The 19,773-nt window shown below is 47.6% G+C and overlaps 1 protein-coding gene across 1 annotated transcript in view; it reads left to right on the top strand.

Annotated features, from left to right (window-relative positions):
* LOC139259998 (microtubule-associated protein 2-like) overlaps positions 1-19,773 on the top strand; it is a 607,920-nt gene that overhangs the window by 385,554 nt on the left and 202,593 nt on the right. The window contains exon 4 of the mRNA XM_070876037.1: positions 9,181-9,457. Within this exon, the coding sequence (XP_070732138.1) occupies positions 9,202-9,457 (256 nt within the window). The 5' untranslated portion in view covers positions 9,181-9,201. The remainder of the gene's footprint in view (positions 1-9,180; positions 9,458-19,773) is intronic.

Here is a 19,773-nt window from a genome sequence, read left to right on the forward strand (position 1 = left end):
CATGTTGGCCTTCATAGCGAGGGGATTTGAGTACAGGGGCAGGGAGGTGTTACTACAGTTGTACAGGGCCTTGGTGAGGCCACATCTGGAGTATTGTGTACAGTTTTGGTCTCCTAACTTGAGGAAGGACATTCATGCTATTGAGGGAGTGCAGCGAAGGTTCACCAGACTGATTCCCGGGATGGCGGAACTGACATATCAAGAAAGACTGGATCAACTGGGCTTGTATTCACTGGAGTTCAGAAGAATGAGAGGGGATCTTATAGAAACGTTTGAAATTCTGTCAGGTTTAGACAGGTTAGATGCAGGAAGAATGTTCCCAATGTTGGGGAAGTCCAGAACCAGGGGTCACAGTCTAAGAATAAGGGGTAAGCCATTTAGGACCGAGATGAGGAGAAACTTCTTCACCCAGAGAGTGGTGAACCTATGGAATTCTCTACCACAGAAAGTTGTTGAGGACAATTCACTAAATATATTCAAAAAGGAGTTAGATGTAGTCCTTACTACTAGGGGGATCAAGGGGTATGGCGAGAAAGCAGGAATGGGGTACTGAAGTTGCATGTTCAGCCATGAACTCATTGAATGGCGGTGCAGGCTAGAAGGGCCGAATGGCCTACTCCTGCACCTATTTTATTTGTTTCTATGTTTCTACATTCTCACTTCCTCCATAAGTTGTAACAATCAATACAAAATATTTATTTAATATCTCCACCATATCTTCATCCTCTACAAGCTAACTCCCTCCTTCATCCCTGAGCAGTATTATCTGTTTAACAATTATTTTACTTTTTATATGCTTATAAAAGCCCTTACTACTTCTTTTATGTTATTTATTAGTCATTTTTCATATTCAATTTTAGACCTTCTAATATTCCCTTGACCTCCTTATTGCACTTTCTATATTCTCATGATTTTCTTTAGTATTGTTAACTCTAACTTATCATGTGCCTCCTATTAAGTTTTAATGTTTCTATTTATCCATAGAATTCTGTTTATACTTGAAAATTTCCTACTGAAAATCTCTACCCATTAATTTGGGGCCAGGTCCGTTCTTGCTGAATTGTACCTTTTTTCCAGTCCAATGTAGATTTCAAAAATTGTCGAATGCATAACTGAGAGAAATGTTTTCAGTTTTGTTTCTGACTCCTCATTATCATCTTCCATGTTGGGTTGAATCGAACTATTGCTGCGTAATGGTTTCCCCCAGCAGATGTACATAATGGCCCGGATTTTGTGGTGGGTAATGATGGCAAATTGTCTGCGTTCACTGTCATTACCCCTCTGAAACTGACTGTAACTTCAGGATTTAGCGCATGTGCATCTAAACATGGAAATCTTGAAGTTGCGGTGGGTCATTCATTGCTCTGACACAGGCTGCACTGTGCACTCCGCCCCCCACCCCTCAGCCGAAAATCAATGGAACTGACAAAAACTTGAGCTTTTCTACACTAATATCCCTGTTAAACATCCCATTCTCATTAAATGTTAACTTGTTGGAATAGATGTAATTGGGGTTTTAAAAGTGTATTGACTGCTAAAAATGGATGCGCTTATTTGTACTGCAAAAATGGCCAACATGCTCCACCCTTTGTTTCTAATTGGTCCCCTAGGAGGATAAGCCACACCCTGAAATTTCACAGGAATGTGTCAGTGGAATGCGATCCAATTTGACTTCCTGAAGCGACGGAGGACAGAACTCCCCACTAGACAGCAAGGGCCAGCCCAAGTGCCTTACCCCAATCCAAGTACATCCCTGCCCCAGCCAAAGTGCCTTATCCCACCACCCGCTCCCCCCCAACCCGCCACCATCATAGATGGGGCAGGCATTGTGTACGGAATGTTAACAGTTTATTGGGTATGAAGTGAATAGTGACAGTGTCGTGACTTCTGGATTTCATCCACACCAACGGGGGTTGGAAGAAGGTGATCCGTCTTCCCCCTGCCCACCCCACCTGAGTCTCTCGCTTCACCACCCCCCTGACCTGTCTCTCTCTCCCACTCAACCTCTCTCTCTCTCTCTCTCCATCCCACCCCGCCAGCCTCTCTCTCTCTCCACCCACCTCAGCCTCTCTCTATTCCCTCTCTCGACCCCAGCCTCTCTCTTTCCCCTGTCCTCCCTCAGCCTCTCTCTCTCCCCCCCGCAGCCTCTCTCTCTCCCCCCCGCAGCCTCTCTCTCTCCCCCCGCAGCCTCTCTCTCTCCCCCCCCCAGCCTCTCTCTCTCCCCCCCCGCAGCCTCTCTCTCTCCTCCCCCCAGCCTCTCTCTCTTTCCCCCCCCCCCCTCGACCCCAGCCTCTCTCTTTCCCCCGTCCCCCCTCAGTCTCTCTCTCTTCCCCCTCCCCCCTCAGCCTCTCTCTCTCCCCCCCACAGCCTCTCTCTCTCTCCCCCCCAACCTCTCTCTCTCTCCCCCCCACAGCCTCTCTCTCTCCCCGCCCCGCAGCCTCTCTCTCACCTCCCCCCAGCCTCTCTCTCTTCCCCCCCCTCGACCCCAGTCTCTCTCTTTCCCCCGTCCCCCCTCAGTCTCTCTCTCTTCCCCCTCCCCCCTCAGCCTCTCTCTCTCCCCCCCACAGCCTCTCTCTCTCTCCCCCCCAACCTCTCTCTCTCTCCCCCCCACAGCCTCTCTCTCTCTCCCCCCCCAACCTCTCTCTCTCTCCCCCCCGCAGCCTCTCTCTCTCCCCCCCGCAGCCTCTCTCTCTCCCCGCCCCGCAGCCTCTCTCTATCCCCGCCCCAGCATCTCACTCCCCGCCCCCAGCCTCTCTCTTCCCCCCCCCATCCCCAGCCGCTCTCTCCCCCCGCCCACCCCCCCGCAGCTTCTCTCCAACCCACCCCCCCGCCAGCCTCTCCCTCTCTCTCCCGCCCCCCCCCCCCCCAGCCTCTCTCTCTCTATCCCCTCCCTCAACCTCTCTCTCTCTCTCTCTCCACCACCCACCCCCCCCCACAGCCTCTCTCTTCCTCCCCCACCCCCCAGCCTCTCGCTCCCCACCCCCCCCCAGCCTCTCGCTCCCCACCGCCCCCCCAGCCTCTCTCTCCCCACCCCCTCAGCCTCTCTCTCCCCACCCCCCCCAGCCTCTCTCTCCCCACCCCCCCAGCCTCTCTCTCCCCAGCCTCTCTCTCCCCACCCCCCCAGCCTCTCTCTCCCCACCCCCTCCCAGCCTCTCTCTCCCCACCCACCCCCAGCCTCTCTCTCCCCACCCCTCCCAGCCTCTCTCTCCCCACCCCTCCCAGCCTCTCTCTCCCCACCCCCCCCAGCCTCTCTCTCCCCACCCACCCAGCCTCTCTCTCCCCACCCCCCCAGCCTCTCTCTCCCCACCCCCCGCAGCATCTCTCTCCCCACCCACCACCCCCCAGCCTCTCTCTCCCCACCCCCTCCCAGCCTATCTCCCCACCCACCCCCAGCCTCTCTCTCTCCCCCCCCAGCTTCTCTCTCCCCACCCCCCCAGCCTCTCTCTCCCCACCCCCCCCAGCCTCTCTCTCCCCACCCCCCCCAGCCTCTCTCTCCCCACCCCCCCCCAGCCTCTCTCTCCCCACCCCCCCCAGCCTCTCTCTCCCCACCCCCCCCAGCATCTCTCTCCCCACCCTGCCCAGCCTCTCTCTCCCCACCACCCCCCAGCCTCTCTCTCTCCACACCCCCCAGCCTCTCTCTGTCGACCCCCACAGCCTCTCTCTCCCCACCCCCCCAGCCTCTCGCTCCCCACCCCCCCCCAGCCTCTCTCTCCCCACCCTCCCCAACCTCTCTCTCCCCACCCCCCCCAGCCTCACTTCCTCTTCCGCCCCCTCCCACCAGCCTCTCTCTTCCTCCCCCCCCCAGCCTCTCTCTTCCTCCCCCCCCAGCCTCTCTCTTCCTCCCCCCCCCAGCCTCTCTCTTCCTCCCCCCGCCCCCAGCCTCTCTCTTCCTCCCCCCCAGCCTCTCTCTTCCTCCCCCTCCCGCCCAGCCTCTCTCTTCCTCCCCCCCGCAGCCTCGCTCTTCCTCCCCCCCCAGGCTCTCTTCCTTCCCCTACCCAGCCTCTCCCTTTCTCCCCCCCCCCCCAGCCTCTCTTCCTCCCCCCCGCAGCCTCTCTCTTCCTCCCCCCCCCAGCCTCTCTTCCTCCCCACCCCAGCCTCTCTCTTCCTCCCCCCCCCAGCCTTTCTCTTCCTCCCCCCCCCAGCCTCTCTCTTCCTCACCCCCCCCAGCCTCTCCTTCTCCCCACCCCAGCCTCTCTCTTCCTCCCCACCCAGCCTCTCTCTTCCTCCCCACCCCCCCAGCCTCTGTCTTCCTTCCCCCCCCCGCAGCCTCTCTCTCCCCACCCCCCCCAGCCTCTCTCTCCCCACCTCCCCCCAGCCTATCTCTCCCCACCCCCCCAACCTCTCTCTCCCCACCCCCCCAGCCTCTCTCTCCCCACCACCCCCAGCCTCTCTCTCCCCACCACCCCCAGCCTCTCTCTCCCCACCCCCCCAGCCTCTCTTCCTCTTCCCCTCACCCCCAGCCTCTCTCTTCCTCCCCCCCGCAGCCTCTCTCTTCCTCCCCCCCCCCCAGCCTCTCTCTTCCTCCCCGGCCCCAGCCTCTCTCTTCCTCCCCCCCCCCCAGCCTCTCTCTTCCTCCCCCCCCAGCCTCTCTGCTCCCCCCCCAGCCTCTCTCCTCCCCCCCAGCCTCTCTCCTCCCCCCCCAGCCTCTCTCCTCCCCCCCCAGCCTCTCTCCTCCCCCCCAGCCTCTCTCCCCCACCAGCCTCTCCGCCCCCGCCTCCCAGCCTCTCTCCTCCCCCCTCCCAGCCTCTCTTCTCCCCCCCGCAGCCTCTCTCCTCCCCCTCCAGCCTCTCTCCTCCCCCCTCCAGCCTCTCTCCTCCCCCCTCCCCCCCACCCCAGCCGCTCTCCTCCCCCCCCCCACCCCAGCCACTCTCCTCCCCCAGACCCCCCCAGCCACTCTCCTCCAGACTCCCCCAGCCACTCTCCTCCCCTCCCCCCACCCCAGCCACTCTTCTCCTCCCCGCCCCCTCAGCCACACTCCTCCCCGCCCTCCCAGCCACACTCCTCCCCACCCCAGCGTCTCTCTGCCCCTCAGCCTCTCTCTTCCGCACCCCCCCCCAGCCTCTCTCTCTCAATTCCCAACCTCTCTCTCTCTCTCTCTCTCTCTCTCTCTCTCTCTCACCCCCCTAGCCTCTCTGTCTCTCTCATCAACCCCCCCAACCTCTTCCCCCGCCCCCCCCATCTCTCTCTCATCCCCCAGCCTCTCTCTTGCACCCCCCAGCCTCTCTCCCTCTTCCCCCCCCTGCCTAGCCTGGCTATCGGGCCCACGCCTGTCGCCATCGGGCCCAGAACTGCTGCCATCAGGCCCACGCCAGCTGGGGCGGGGGCGGAGAGAGTCAGAGCCTTAGTTCCTGCTTCTCGGCACCACGTTCATGAAATGATTCGGCCAGGAGGTGGCAGAGCTTGACAGGGGACAAGGCTTATCGCCTGTCGGTCAAAAAAGTGCAGTACGGGCAGGGGGGTGGGTGCTGGACAGATGCCTGTCTGTCCAAAAAAAGTGCAGTACAAATAGTTACATTGGCTAAAAATCCATTCTGGCCCTGAAAAACTCATTTTATATTTGTGGAATGTCAAATTTCACCATTATGATAAAAATGACTAGATTTAAATATATATATATTTTTTAAGTTTGTTCATGATATTTCAGATTCTACCTTAACCCCATGTGTATGTCCCAACCTTCATTTCACACTCTAACATTTTTTAAAGTGCAGTGTTTTTTATTTCCTGGTTTGGGTTTGCTGTCTGTGAGAATTCTTTAATGTAGTTGGCTGCTCAGATAGCTTGATGACGTCACTGCTGCTCTAAGCTGGGAATCCCCTATTGACAGCACTACATAGAAACATAGAAAATAGGTGCAGGAGAAGGCCATTCAGACCTTCGAGCCTGCACCACCATTCAATAAGATCATGGCTGATCACTGCAATCAATTACACGTCGACGAACCTAAATTTTTCATCAGAGATCGCGCAGCTTTCTTCGAGGTCAGCGGTCATCACTATCACTTATCCGTTGACTGCAAATTATGGACCAATGGTTTTAAAAAGCATTTTGCACACCATGTCCAGATTTTGCTGAAAAAATAATCTCGTCTGAACAATGCACACCGTTACTAATACGCAAATTGGCCAGCAACCTGTGGCGAGGAAGAGCTACCCTGTGAATTGAGAATTGTCACAGGTTGCTGGCCGAATTACACCACTCCGCCTTTCCGTCAGGAAAACGGGATCTCGTGCTTAACCTCCCCGTGATTTTCATGAAGTTCTGTATTTGCACATTGATTGCCCATTAATCTCATCACAGAAAGTTAGGTTTAGTAAATAATAGCATAGTACCCTTTTAACAACCTTCCGGAAATACTAGGGGACCGAGGGTCCAGTGAGAAGGAGGAACTGAATGAAATCCTTATTAGGCAGGAAATTGTGTTAGGGAAATTGATGGGATTGAAGGCCAATAAATCCTCGGGGCCTGATAGTCTGCATCCCAGAATACTTAAGGAAGTGGCCCTAGAAATAGTGGATGCATTGGTGATCATTTTCCAACATTCTATCGACTCTGGATCAGTTCCTATGGACTGGAGGGTAGCTAATTTAACACCACATTTTAAGAAAGGAGGGAGAGAGAAAATGGGTAATTATAGACTGGTTAGCCTGACATCGGGAGTGGGGAAAATGTTGGAATTAATTATTAAAGATGAAATAGCAGCGCATTTAGAAAGCAGTGACAGGATCGGTCCAAGTCAGCATGGATTTCTAGAATTCTTTGAGGATGTAACTAGAAGAGTGGATAAGGGAGAACCAGTGGATGTGGTGTATTTGGACTTTCAAAAGGCTTTTGACAAGGTCCCACACAAGAGATTGGTATGCAAAATTAAGGCACATGGTATTGGGGGTAATGTACTGACGTGGATAGAGAACTGGTTGGCAGACAGAAAACAGAGAGTCGGGATAAATGAGTCCTTTCCAGAATGGCAGGCAGTGACTAGTGAGGTGCCGCAGGGCTCAGTGCTGGTACCCCAGCTATTTACAATATACATTAATGATTTGGATGAAGGAATTGAGTGTAATATCTCCAAGTTTGCAGACGACACTAAGCTGGGTGGCGGTGTGAGCTGTGAGGGGGATGCTAAGAGGCTGCAGGGTGACTTGGACAGGTTAGGTGAGTGGGCAAACGCATGGCAGATGCAGTATAATGTGGATAAATGTGAGGTTACCTACCTTGGCGGCAAAAACACGAAGGCAGAATATTATCTGAATGGTGGCAGATTAGGAAAAGCGGAGGTGCAACGAGACCTGGATGTCATGGTTCATCAGTTATTGAAAGTTGGCATGCAGGTACAGCAGGCGGTGAAGGCAACAAATGGTATGTTGGCCTTCATAGCTAGGGGATTTGAGTATAGGAGCACGGAGGTCTTACTGCAGTTGTACAGGGCCTTAGTGAGGCCTCACCTGGAATATTGTGTTCAATTTTGGTCTCCTAATCTGAGGAGGAACATTCTTGCTATTGAGGGAGTGCAGCGAAGGTTCACTAGACTGATTCCCGGGATGGCAGGACTGACATATGAGGATCGACTGGGCCTGTATTTACTGGAGTTTAGAAGGATGAGAGGGGCTCTCATCGAAACATATAAAATTCTGATGGGACCGGACAGGTTAGATGCGGGAATAATGTTCCCGATGTTGGGGAAGTCCAGAACCAGGGACCTAGTCTAAGGATAAGGGGTAAGCCATTTAGGATTGAGATGAGGAGAAATTTCTTCACTCAAGAGAGTTGTTAACCTGTGGAATTCTCTACCGCAGAGAGTTATTGATGCCAGTTTGTTGGATATATTCAAGAAGGAGTTGGATATGGCCCTTACGGCTAAAGGGATCAAGGGGTATGGAGAGTAAGCACGAAAGGGGTACTGAGGTAAATGATCAGCCATGATCTTATGGAATGGTGGTGCAGGCTCGAAGGGCCGAATGGCCTACTCCTGCACCTATTTTCTATGTTTCTGTGTGTTAATTGTTAATGACTGCCGATCAATCCCGCTATAAATATATAAGTTGTTGTTGTGGCTTCACTCCAGTCTTTTATAGAGGAGTGAAAATGTGATGATGGTTTTTGTTCTCCATTTTATGCACACACCACACAACAAAGCGAGGCTTGCTTCTCCTCCACAACCAATTATGGAAAAAAATACATAGCAAGGAGAAAGTTCCTGCTTTTACTAAACAGGATTCCATGAAGGAACTCAGCCTTAGATTATCTGAATTAAAGGAGAAATAAACTTGTAAATTTAGTTGGGAAAAATAATCCTCGGAATTTACATGGAGAGTCTTCTGATGCTGGTTCTTGAAAAAACAAAATGTCAGGGGAAAAAGTACAATTCAAATGGTCATTTTCCAGTTGAATAATCTCCATGGTGTGCAACAATTTACTACTGACAGTAGGTATCGTGATGGAATCAGTATGTTGCTAAAAACAAAAGCAAAATACTCTGGATGCTGGAAGTCTGAAATAAAAACAGATTTTTACCTGCTGATTAGTTGCAGTATTTTCTATTTTTATTTCATTTTACTAAAAAAAAATGCTCTGAATCTGAGGAGATTTCTGTTGTTGTCTCTGCTTATACTCGTGGCGCATGTTAATACAGGAAACAACGAGAAAAATGGGGAAAAATCTTCACTGAGCAGCCATTTACTTGTTCAACAAATTTTTGTTTTGTGCACACAGCAATGGATGTGGATGTGCCAGTGCACAGTTCTAGTACTTTAGCTTACCAAGAGAATGTGTACCAGTGATGGGGAGGAGAAATTGGAACCAGTTATTGTTTTTAAAAAAAAAATGCACAAAGCAATATTTTGACTTTAATTATTTATCTCCTAGCAAAAGAACATTTTAGGTATACAATATCTATCCTAAAATCAGCAGAAACAACTTCAACAAGGTATGATCTTTAAATTCACGCCATACCCTTGACCATGAAATCACAGATCAATATGTTCACAGTGCAGGGAAAAGCAACCTGTAATGCTGGTGACTAAACTGTCACAAAAGGTTTTCTCCTTTTTAATCGTTCGACGTTGGTCATTAAAGTAGTTACTTTAAATTATCTGAAAATGAAATGGAGTGAGGATGAGTGTTTGGGTTTGTGCGGTTAGCGGTCAGTCTTAATAACTGGTGCAATTATTCTAATTGCAGCTGAGCGTTTGACAAAGAAGAATGGCAGATGACAGGAAGTCTGAGGCGAATGCACCGCAGTGGGCCTCGAACACTCTCCTCGAGGCTTCTTCACATCAGTTTGCTGCAGATTTTAAAGAGCAGAGTGCTTCAGATGAATGTATATCCAGGACTGAGAATGGCTACTCGTTCAGAGAGCACCCTGCAGAGGCACAGGATGGAAGTCAATCAGCCTACACAGTGACAAAAGCAAACGGGATCAATGGGAAATTGACTGCGAGAGATGGAGCAACAGCAGGTGAAACATATTCTGCTCCTTTTATCTTCTATAGTATGTAGCAGGCAGTCTGTTATGCAGAATGTGTATATATTTCTCTCTGCGGTCGAGTTCTTAATTGGGAACTGCATATCAGACTGTTGGATTATGGAATCTATCACAAATTATTGCAATACTGTTGGGACATACCTATATAATATATTAACTTTAGCATGTACATTGTATACTCTTTATTTGGGTGTCTCCACTTCTATCATGCATCTAGGTGGCACCTCAATAGGATTTATGATTATGAGGTGAGCAGCTACCAGTTGTCACAAGCCCCCAATTTTGCCTGAAGTGGTAAATTTCTACCACTAGATGGCGCTCCAAAAGCTCCAGAACCCCAGTTTTTTGAAAATTGTCAGCTCAGCAGCTCAGGCAGCATCTGTGGAGAGAGAAACCAAGTTAATGTTTCAGGTCGATGGTCTTGCATCAGAACTGGAAAAGGTTAGAGATGTGACAGGTTTTAAGCAAGTGCAGAGACAGGGAGTGGCCCTCAAAGAGATCACCCAATCTGTATTTGGTCTTCCAATGTAGAGGAAACCACATTGTGAGCAGCAAGTACAGTACACTAAATTGAAAGAAATACAAGTAAATCACTGAAGAAGTGTTTTGGCTCCAGAACGGTGGGAAGGGAGGAAGTAAATGGGCAGGTGTAGCATTTCTTGCGCTTACATGGGAAGGTACCGTGGGAAGGAGAATGGGTGTTGGGGGTGATAGAGGAGTGGACCAGGGTGTCACGGTCCCTTTGGAATGCTGAAAGGGGAGGGGAGGGCAAGATGTGTTTGGTGGTGGGATCATGCTGGAAATGGTGAAGGATGATCCGTTGAATGTGGAGGCTGATGGAGGAAGGTGATCACAAGGGGAACCCTATCATGGTTCTGGGAAGGAGGGGAACAGTTGAGAGCATTTATTTCAGATTTCCAGCATCTGCAGTATTTTGCTTTTGTATTATTTTTTCTCCAGGTAAGTCTTTGACTTAAAACGATAGTTAATATTTAATTGTAACATTATTTTTCTTTCCCTAGCTTCCCCCCCACCACCCCCCCACACACACACCCCTATAAAAAATGTAAAAATGCCAATTACTATCAACAAAACACAGGTGCTTATACCTTTCACAATTCAACTTGTTTTTTTATTAGAAAAAGTAATAACTGGAAAACACTATGTCGGTCACCATCTCATTGTACACTTGCCCAGATATAGGTGCAAACAATAAAGATTTAATACATAATCGATATCACTCCAAACAACTAACAGTTGTCTTGACAGTTGTTGGTAATTAGAAAGCTTATGGTTCCTAAGTCAACATAATAGGCGAAACAGGTGGAAACCGCTTTGAAATTCAATGTATGTTTCAAAATTCAATGTATGTGAGGAAAGCATTTACTCTTTGAGCTGAATGCACTTTCTGAAGTTTCTAGAACATAACACAAAAGCTACAACATGGTGGAAACAACAGTTTGTCTTTTTTCTTGTGCACATTCATACCCATGGTTTCTCTGTTTAAATAAACACTATGAATTTTACTTGAATAAGGATTTACTTCAAATAAATTTGAAAAACTTTATAAGCAGAAATTGCTACAATATTGCATCAAAACTACTGAACTGCACTGGTGCATCCTAGGACATTAGGTACACTGCATGTGCTCAAGCTCCAACAGCTCACAAAATCACAGCTTTGGGCAGAAATGTCAAGTCTAAACCCAGGCATTTTGGAGAGGATGAGGCCTTCAAGTAAAAACTTTAATGAAAGCATTAAAAGATAATTCATTGGATAAATGCAATCATGTCATTCTGAAATATGTATTTTCTAATACATGTTAGAAAACTAAAAAATATTATTTTGTACATTTAGAAATTTAAGTTACTGAGAAAACAAAATGCATTAGAAAATTTGTGTTACGAACATTGACAGACAGGTAAAGACTATCTGGTCTGTTGAGCCTGTCCCACACAATTGCAATACCTTGTGTATCACAACATATACACTCCACCCCATCTGAAACCAAGAGATCTCTTGGGAGAGCCAAAAAAAAGTGTTTTTAAAAACTCAGGCCAATTTGGGGAAAAAATCTGGGAAATTCCTCTCCGACCCATCTAGGCAATAGCAACTAGTCCAGGAGATCACTCTGGCCTTGAATTCCCTGCAGTGCCTACCCTCTAAGAGGTGATCTCCGCTGCAGCCAGAAACAAATCCAGCTTTCACTTGAAGGAATTCAATGAGTCTGCATCCACCACATGAATCAGCAGCTTATTCCAGAAGTCTACTTTTCTCTGTGAGGAGAACCACCTCCTGACGTCTAACCAAGATTATATAGGATATATGGCACAGAAACAGACCATTTCTCCCAACTAGTCCATGCCGGCGTTTATGCTCCACTCAAGCCTCCTCCCATCTATCCTCATCTAACTTTATCCGCATAACCTTCTCCCTCATATGCTTGTCTAGCCTCCCCTTAAACGCATCTATATTATTCGCTTCAACCACTCCCTGTGGCAGCGAATTCCACACATTCTTGGGGGTAAAGAAGTTTTTTCTAATTCCCTGTTGTATTTCTTGGTGACTATCTTATATTGATGGCCTCTAGTTATGCTCTTCCCCACAAGTGGAAACATTCTCTCTGTATCCATTCTTATCAAAACCTTTCATAATTTTAAAGACCTCTATTAGGTCACCCCTCAGCCTTCTTTTTTCAAGAGAAAAGAGACCCAGCCTGTTCATCCTTTCCTGATCAAGGGGTACGGAGAGAAAGCAGGAAAGGGGTACTGAGGTGAATGATTAGCCATGATCTTATTGAATGGTGGTGCAGGCTCGAAGGGCCGAATGGCCTACTCCTGCACCTATTTTCTATGTGTATACCTTCGCATTTCTGGTATCATCCTTGTAAATCTTCTCTGCACCCTCTCCAGTGCCTCTATATCCTTTTTATAATATGGCGACCAGGACTGCACATAGTACTCAAAGGGGCTGAAATTGACCCTTTTTATGGATCTAGCTATACAACTTAAATTTGTGACCCATGGTTCTGCCTAACCTATTTAATTGAAATAAGTTGTCAGCTGGAACACTGTCTATTTCCTTCATTATCTTATAAATCTCAATCAGATCCCCACTAAGTCTACACTGCTCTAAGGTATAGAGTCCCAACTCTTTTAGCCTATCTTGATAACTAAGATGCTTTAGACTTGAAATTAGTCTACTGGTCCTCTTCTGTACCCTTTCCAGAGCTTCAATATCACCCACCATGTGAGGAGACCAAAACTGGACACAGTATTCCAAGTGCGGCCTGACCAAGGTCTTGTACAAGGATAAAACAGTACGCCTCGTCTTATACTCAATTGTTCTATGGATACAGCCCAACATCCTAATTGCTCTCACTGTCGCTGCACGGCATTGCCCATTGCTCATGTACCTTTAAGGATGTATGCCCAAATGCCCAAATCTCTTTCTATCTCCACCATCTTTAATGCCTTTCCCTGGAGGGTGTATGCATGTTGAGCATTGTCCCTGCCCGCATGCATAACACTGCACTTATCTAAGTTATACATCATTTTCCAGTCTTGAGCCCAATCTCCCAACACATTAAAATTTGCCTGAAGCAGACGAGCCTCTTCTACAGTTCTAACATTTGCACGGATCTTTGTATCATCTGCATATTGTGTCCCCAACCTCTAAATCCAGATAATTAATAAAAATAGCAAAAAGCAACGGTCCCAACACTGATCCCTGCGGAACACCACTGGTGACCGGTCCACAAACAGATCCAAATCCATCTATAACTACTTTTTGCCTGCATCCTATCCTGCCAGCCAGTTCTGAATCCAGCTCAATATATTACCACTAACACCAAAGGCTCCGATCTTATAGAGAAGCCTCTTATGCAGTACTTTATCAGAAGGTTTTTGGAAATCTAAGTCGACAATGTCTACTTCGCTTCCCTCAGCCACCAACTTTGTAACATTTTCAAAAAAAACAATTCGATTTGTAAGACATGTCTTCTTTTTTATGAAGCTATATTGGGTGTCCCAAATATGTCCCTCTCTAACCAAGTGGCTGCAGGACATTTTGGAGGGAGAGGGTGAAACAGCCAGTTGTCATGGTGCATATAGGTACCAACAATATAGGTAAAAAAACAGGATGAGGTCCTACAAGCTGAATTTAGGGAGCTAGGTGTTAAATTAAAAAGCAGGACCTCAAAGGTAGTAATCTCAGGATTGCTACCAGTGCTACGTGCTACTCAGAGTAGAAATAGCAGGATAGCTAAGATGAATATGTGGCTTGAGGAGTGGTGCAGGAGGGAGAGATTCAACTTCTTGGGACATTGGAACTGGTTCTGGGGGAGGTGGGACCAGTACAAACTAGACGGTCTGCATCTGGGCAGCAATGGAACCAATGCCCTAGGGGGAGTGTTTGCTAGTGCTGTTGGGGAGGGGTTAAACTAATATTGCAGGGGGATGAGAACCTAAGCAGGGAGACAGAGAGAAGTAAAATGGGGGCAGAAGCAAAAGACAGAAAGAAGAAAAGTAAAAGTGGAGGGCAGAGAAACCCAAGGCAAGAATCAAAAAGGGCCACATTACAGCAAAATTCTAAAGGGACAAAGTGCATTAAAAAGACAAGCCTGAAGGCTCTGTGCCTCAATATGCGAGGAATATTCATAATAAGGTGGACGAATTAACTGCGCAGGCAGCTATTAACGAATATGATGTAATTGGGATTACGGAGACATGTCTCCAGTGTGACCAAGGCTGGGAACTCAACATCCGGGGTATTCATCATTCAGGAAGGATAGACAGAAAGGAAAAGGAGGTGGGGGAGCGTTGCTGGTTAAAGAGGAAATTAACACAATAGTAAGGAAGAACATTAGCTTGAATGATGTGGAATCTGTATGGGTAGAACTGTGGAATACCAAAGGGCAGAAAACACCAGTGGGAGTTGTGTACAAACCACCAAACAGTAGTAGAGAGGCTGGGGACAGCATCAAACAAGAAATTAGGGATGCGTGCAATAAAAGTATAGCAGTTATCATGGGGAACTTTAATCTACATATAGATTGGGCTAACCAAACTGGTAGCAATATGGTGGAGGAGGATTTCTTGGAGTGTATTAAGAATGGTTTTCTAGACCAATATGTCGAGGAACCAACTAGAGGGCTGGCCATCCTAGACTGGGTGATGTGTAATGAGAAAGGTCTAATTAGCAATCTTGTTGTACGAGGCCCCTTGGGGAAGAGTGACCATAATATAGTAGAATTCTTCATTAAGATGGAGAGTGACACAGTTAACTCAGAGACTAGGGTCCTGAACTTAAGGAAAGATAACTTCGATGGTATGAGACGTGAATTGGCAAGCATAGACTGACGAATAATACTTAAAGGGTTGACGGTGGATAGGCAATGGCAGACATTTAAAGATCACATGGATGAACTTCAACAATTGTATATCCCTGTCTGGAGTAAAAATAAACCGGGGAAGGGTGACTCAACTGTGGCTAACAAGGGAAATTAGGGATAGTGTTAAATCCAAGGAAGAGGCATATAAATTGGCCAGAAAAAGCAGCAAACCTGAGGACTGGGTGAAATTTAGAATTCAGCAGAGGAGGACAAAGGGTTTAATTAGGAGGGAGAAAATAGAGTTCGAGAGGAAGCATGCTGGGAACATAATAACTGACTGCAAAAGCTTCTATACATATGTGAAGAGAAAAAGATTAGTGAAGACAAATGTAAGTACCTTGCAGTCAGAATCAGGTGAATTTATAATGTGGAACAAAGAAATGGCAGACCAATTGAACAAATACTTTGGTTCTCTCTTCATGAAGGAAGACACAAATAACCCTCCGGAAATACTAGGGGACCGAGGGTCTAGTGAGAAGGAGGAACTGAAGGAAATCCTTATTAGTCAGGAAATTGTGTTAAGAAAATTGATGGGATTGAAGGCCGATAAATGCCCAGGGCCTGATAGTCTGCATCCCAGAGTACGTCCGGAAGTGGCCCTAGAAATAGTGGATACATTGGTGATCATTTTCCAACAGTCTATCGACTCTGGATCAGTTCCTATGGACTGGGGGGTAGCTAACGTAACACCACTTTTTTAAAAAGGAGGGAGCGAGAAAATGGGGAATTATAGACCGGTTAGCCTAACGTCGGTAATGGGGAAAATGTTGGAATCAATTATTAAAAATGAAATAGCAGCGCATTTGGAGAGCAGTGACAGGATCGGTCCAAGTCAGCATGGATTTATGAAAGGGAAATCATGCTTGACAAATCTTCTAGAATTTTTTGAGGATGTAACTCGTAGAGTGGACAAGGGAGAACCAGTAGATGTGGTGTATTTAGACTTTCAAAAGGCTTTTGACAAGGTCCCACACGAGATTGGTGTGCAAAATTAAAGCACATGGTATTGGGGGTAATGTATTGATGTGGATAGAGAACTGGTTGGCAGACAGGAAGCAGAGAGTCGGCATAAACGGGTCCTTTTCAGAATGGCAGGCAATGACTAGTGGGGTGCTGCAGGGCTCAGTGCTGGGACCCCAGCTATTTACAATATACATTAATGATTTAGATGAAGGAATTGAGTGTAATATCTCCACGTTTGCAGATGACACTAAGCTGGGTGGTGCTGTGAGCTGTGAGGAGGATGCTAAGGCTGCAGGGTGAGTGGGCAAATGCATGGCAGATGCAGTATAATGTGGATAAATGTGAGGTTATCCACTTTGGTGGCAAAAACAGGAAGGCAGAATATTATCTGAATGGCGACAGATTAGGAAAAGGGGAAGTGCAACGAGACCTGGGAGTCATGGTACATCAGTCATTGAAAGTTGGCAGGCAGGTACAGCAGGCAGTGAAGAAGGCAAATGGCATGTTGGCCTTCATAGCTAGATGATTTGAGTAGAGGAGCAGGGAACTGTTACTGCAATTGTACAGGGCCTTGGTGAGGCCTCACCTGGACTATTGTGTTCAGTTTTGGTCTCCTAATCTGAGGAAGGACATTCTTGCTATTGAGGGAGTGCAGCGAAGGTTCACCAGACTGATCCCCGGGATGGCAGGACTGACACATGAGAAGAGACCGGATTGACTGGGCCTGTATTCACTGGAGGTTAGAAGGATGAGAGGGGATCTCATAGATACATATAAAATTCTGACGGGATTGGACAGGTTAGATGCAGTAAGAATGCTCCCGATGTTGGGGAAGTCCAGAACCAGGGGTCACAGTCTAAGGATAAGGGGTAAGCCATTTAGGATCGAGATGGGGAGAAACTTCTTCACTCAGAGAGTTGTTAAGCTGTGGAATTCTCTACCACAGAGAGTTGTTGATGCCAGATCGTTAGATATATTCAAAAGGGAGTTAGATATGGCCCTTACGGCTAAAGGGATCAAGGGGTATGGAGAGAAAGCGGGAAAGAGGTACTGAGGTGAGTGATCAGCCATGATCTTATTGAATGGTGGTGCAGGCTCGAAGGGCCTACTCCTGCACCTATTTTCTCTGTTTCTATGTTATGATTTCTTCAAGCATCTTCTCTATTATTGATGTTAAACTGATGGGCCTATAGTTACTCGGGTTTGTCTTGTTATCTTTTTAAAAAATGGGGTTACATTAACTTCCTTCCACTCTGTAGGAACCATTCCAGAGTGCAGTAAGCTATTAAAATACAGGCTAGGGACTCGAACAGCACCTGTCCCATCTCCCGGAGGACCCTCGGGTGGATATAATCCAGCCCGGCTGCTATATCTATTTTCAAGTTCTTAATTCTTTCTAAAACAATATGTTTATGTTAATGTTACTAACAAAACTAGTAATAAATTCTAATATTGGAGCATCATCTTCAAAGGTGAAGACTGAAGCAAAGTACTCATTTAATATTTCCGCCATACCTAGTGAGACCATTGTAATCTGTCCTTGAACACCCTCCAGTCTTATTATTGAGCAAAGTTTGAATCAAAAAGTATGACATAAACAACAGAATGTCAAGCTGTACAGACCAGCGCAGCAACTCCATACCTTCTAGCTCATCCTAGCCATCTGCCGGCTCCTGATGTGACCATCCCAACACTACCATTGTCATGTATGTATGCTTGGGGTTACTAGCCACCGGGTGGCGCCACTGTCGGAGGTCATTGAGCTGTACGCATATGTGTGCGTCCCAGGTATAAAAGGCAAGTCATCATGTAATGTAATCACTTTGGGCCCAAATAAAGCAGAGCCAGGTTTGTACCTGTGTTAGTTTACAGTATTCAGACTATCGAGTTATTACATACATAACATTTGGTGACAAGGTAACTGAAGCATGCAAAAATGAACACAATTGGAATTCTGGAGAGATTCGTGGAGGTAGAAGACTGGGCAGATTTTGTAGCTCGCCTGGACCAGTACTTCACGGCCAACAAAATGAAGAAACCCACTGACGCAGTTAGGCGCAGGGCGGTCTTCCTCACGGTTTGCGCTCCGAAAATCTATGGACTCATAAAGAATCTTCTCTCGCCTACAAGTCCAGTGGACAAGGACGAAGAGAAATTGTGTGCTCTGGAACGTGACCATCTCCAACCAGAAGAAGGCATATTCATCTCTCGATATCGATTCTACAAGCACGTTCGTTCTGAAGGCCAGGATATGTCAGAATTCGCTGCCGACCTAAGACGTCTAGCTGGCCCGTGTATGTTCGAAAACGCGTTGGGAGACATGCTGCGAGTCGTCTTTGTAATCGGCATCAACCACGAGGTGATCCTGCATAAGCTACTGGCGGCAGAAACGCTAGATTTGAGCAAGGCCATCACGATTGCCCAGGCATGCATGATGACGGACAAAAACTTAAAGCAGATATCATTGAAAAATCGGAACTCGGCAAATACTGTAAACAAGATTGTATTGTCGTTTGGCAGAGCTGCATATGGCAGGGTCTACTCGACTGTGTATGCGAAACCTGTGGCTGCCCAAAGTCCGCCAACGGGAATGAATCCGATTTCACAGTGTTGGCGTTGAGGGCAATCATCAGCTTCATCAGTGTCGGTTTAAACAGTACATTTGTAAAGGTTATTCGAGACTGGGGCATCTCCCAACGCATGTGTCCGCAACTGAGCAAGCGTGCTGCGACACACTGAAGTTTCATGTTCAGCCATGAACTCATTGAATGGCGGTGCAGGCTAGAAGGGCTGAATGGCCTACTCCTGCACCTATTTTCTATGTTTCTACACCATGCGGAGGATGATGACCAGTATGTCGCGGATCCGGATGTGCAATTCGAGATACCAGAGGGGGAAGTGTATGGACTGTATTCATTCCTAACAAAGAGCCAACCGATAATGATTAATGTGAAACTTAACGGTGTGCCGGTAGCGATCGAATTGGACCCGGGTGCGAGTCAATCAATAATGAGCCAGAGGACACTCGACAAGCTGTGGTATACTAAGGCTGTGAGGCCTAAGCTGAGTCCAGTCAATGCCAAGTTGCGTACGTACACTAAACAACTCATAACCGTAATTGGCAGTCGTCAAGGTGTTGCATGATGGTGCGGTTCATGATTTACCATTATGGATTGTTACAGGCAATGGTCCAACGCTGTTCGGCAGGAAAAATCAAATGGAATTGGAACGATATCAAAGCGTTGTCATCGAAGGATGAGCAAGTTCCCCTCGCTGTTTGAACCAGGCATTGGCAATTTCATGGGAGCCAAGGTGTAGATCCACGTGGACTTGGATGCTAGACTCGTCCATCATAAAGCTCAGGCGGTTCCTTACATGATGAGGGAGAAGGTCAAAATCGAACTGGACAGACTCCAGCATGAAGGAGTCATATCACCGGTCGAATTTAACGAATGGGCCAGCCCCATTATTCCTGTGTTGAAGAGTGATGGCTCTGTCAGGATTTGTGGTGACTACAAGGTTACGATCAACCGAGTTTCAAAACAGGATCAATACCCGTTACCGAAGGCTGATGACCTGTTTGCAACGCTAGCCAGGGGGAAGTCGTTCAGTAAACTGGATCTGACATTGGCCTAATGACACAGGAGCTGGTCGAGACGTCGAAGAAACTTGCGTGCATCAACACTCATAAAGGACTGTTTATCTACAACAGGTGTCCTTTCGGAATTTGCTCGGCTGCAGCTTTATTTCAGAGGAACATGGAGAGTCTACTGAAGTCCGTCCCTAAAACCGTCGTGTTCCAAGATGAGATCCTGGTCACAGATCGTGACACCGCCGAACATCTGAACAACCTGGAAGAGGTTCTACATCATCTGGACAAAGTGGGACTCAGACTGAAACATTCGAAGTGCGTCTTCATGGCACCGGAAGTCGA

The sequence above is a fragment of the Pristiophorus japonicus genome, chromosome 3 (genome assembly GCF_044704955.1).
Source record: "Pristiophorus japonicus isolate sPriJap1 chromosome 3, sPriJap1.hap1, whole genome shotgun sequence".
In the NCBI taxonomy this organism is placed as follows: domain Eukaryota; kingdom Metazoa; phylum Chordata; class Chondrichthyes; family Pristiophoridae; genus Pristiophorus; species Pristiophorus japonicus.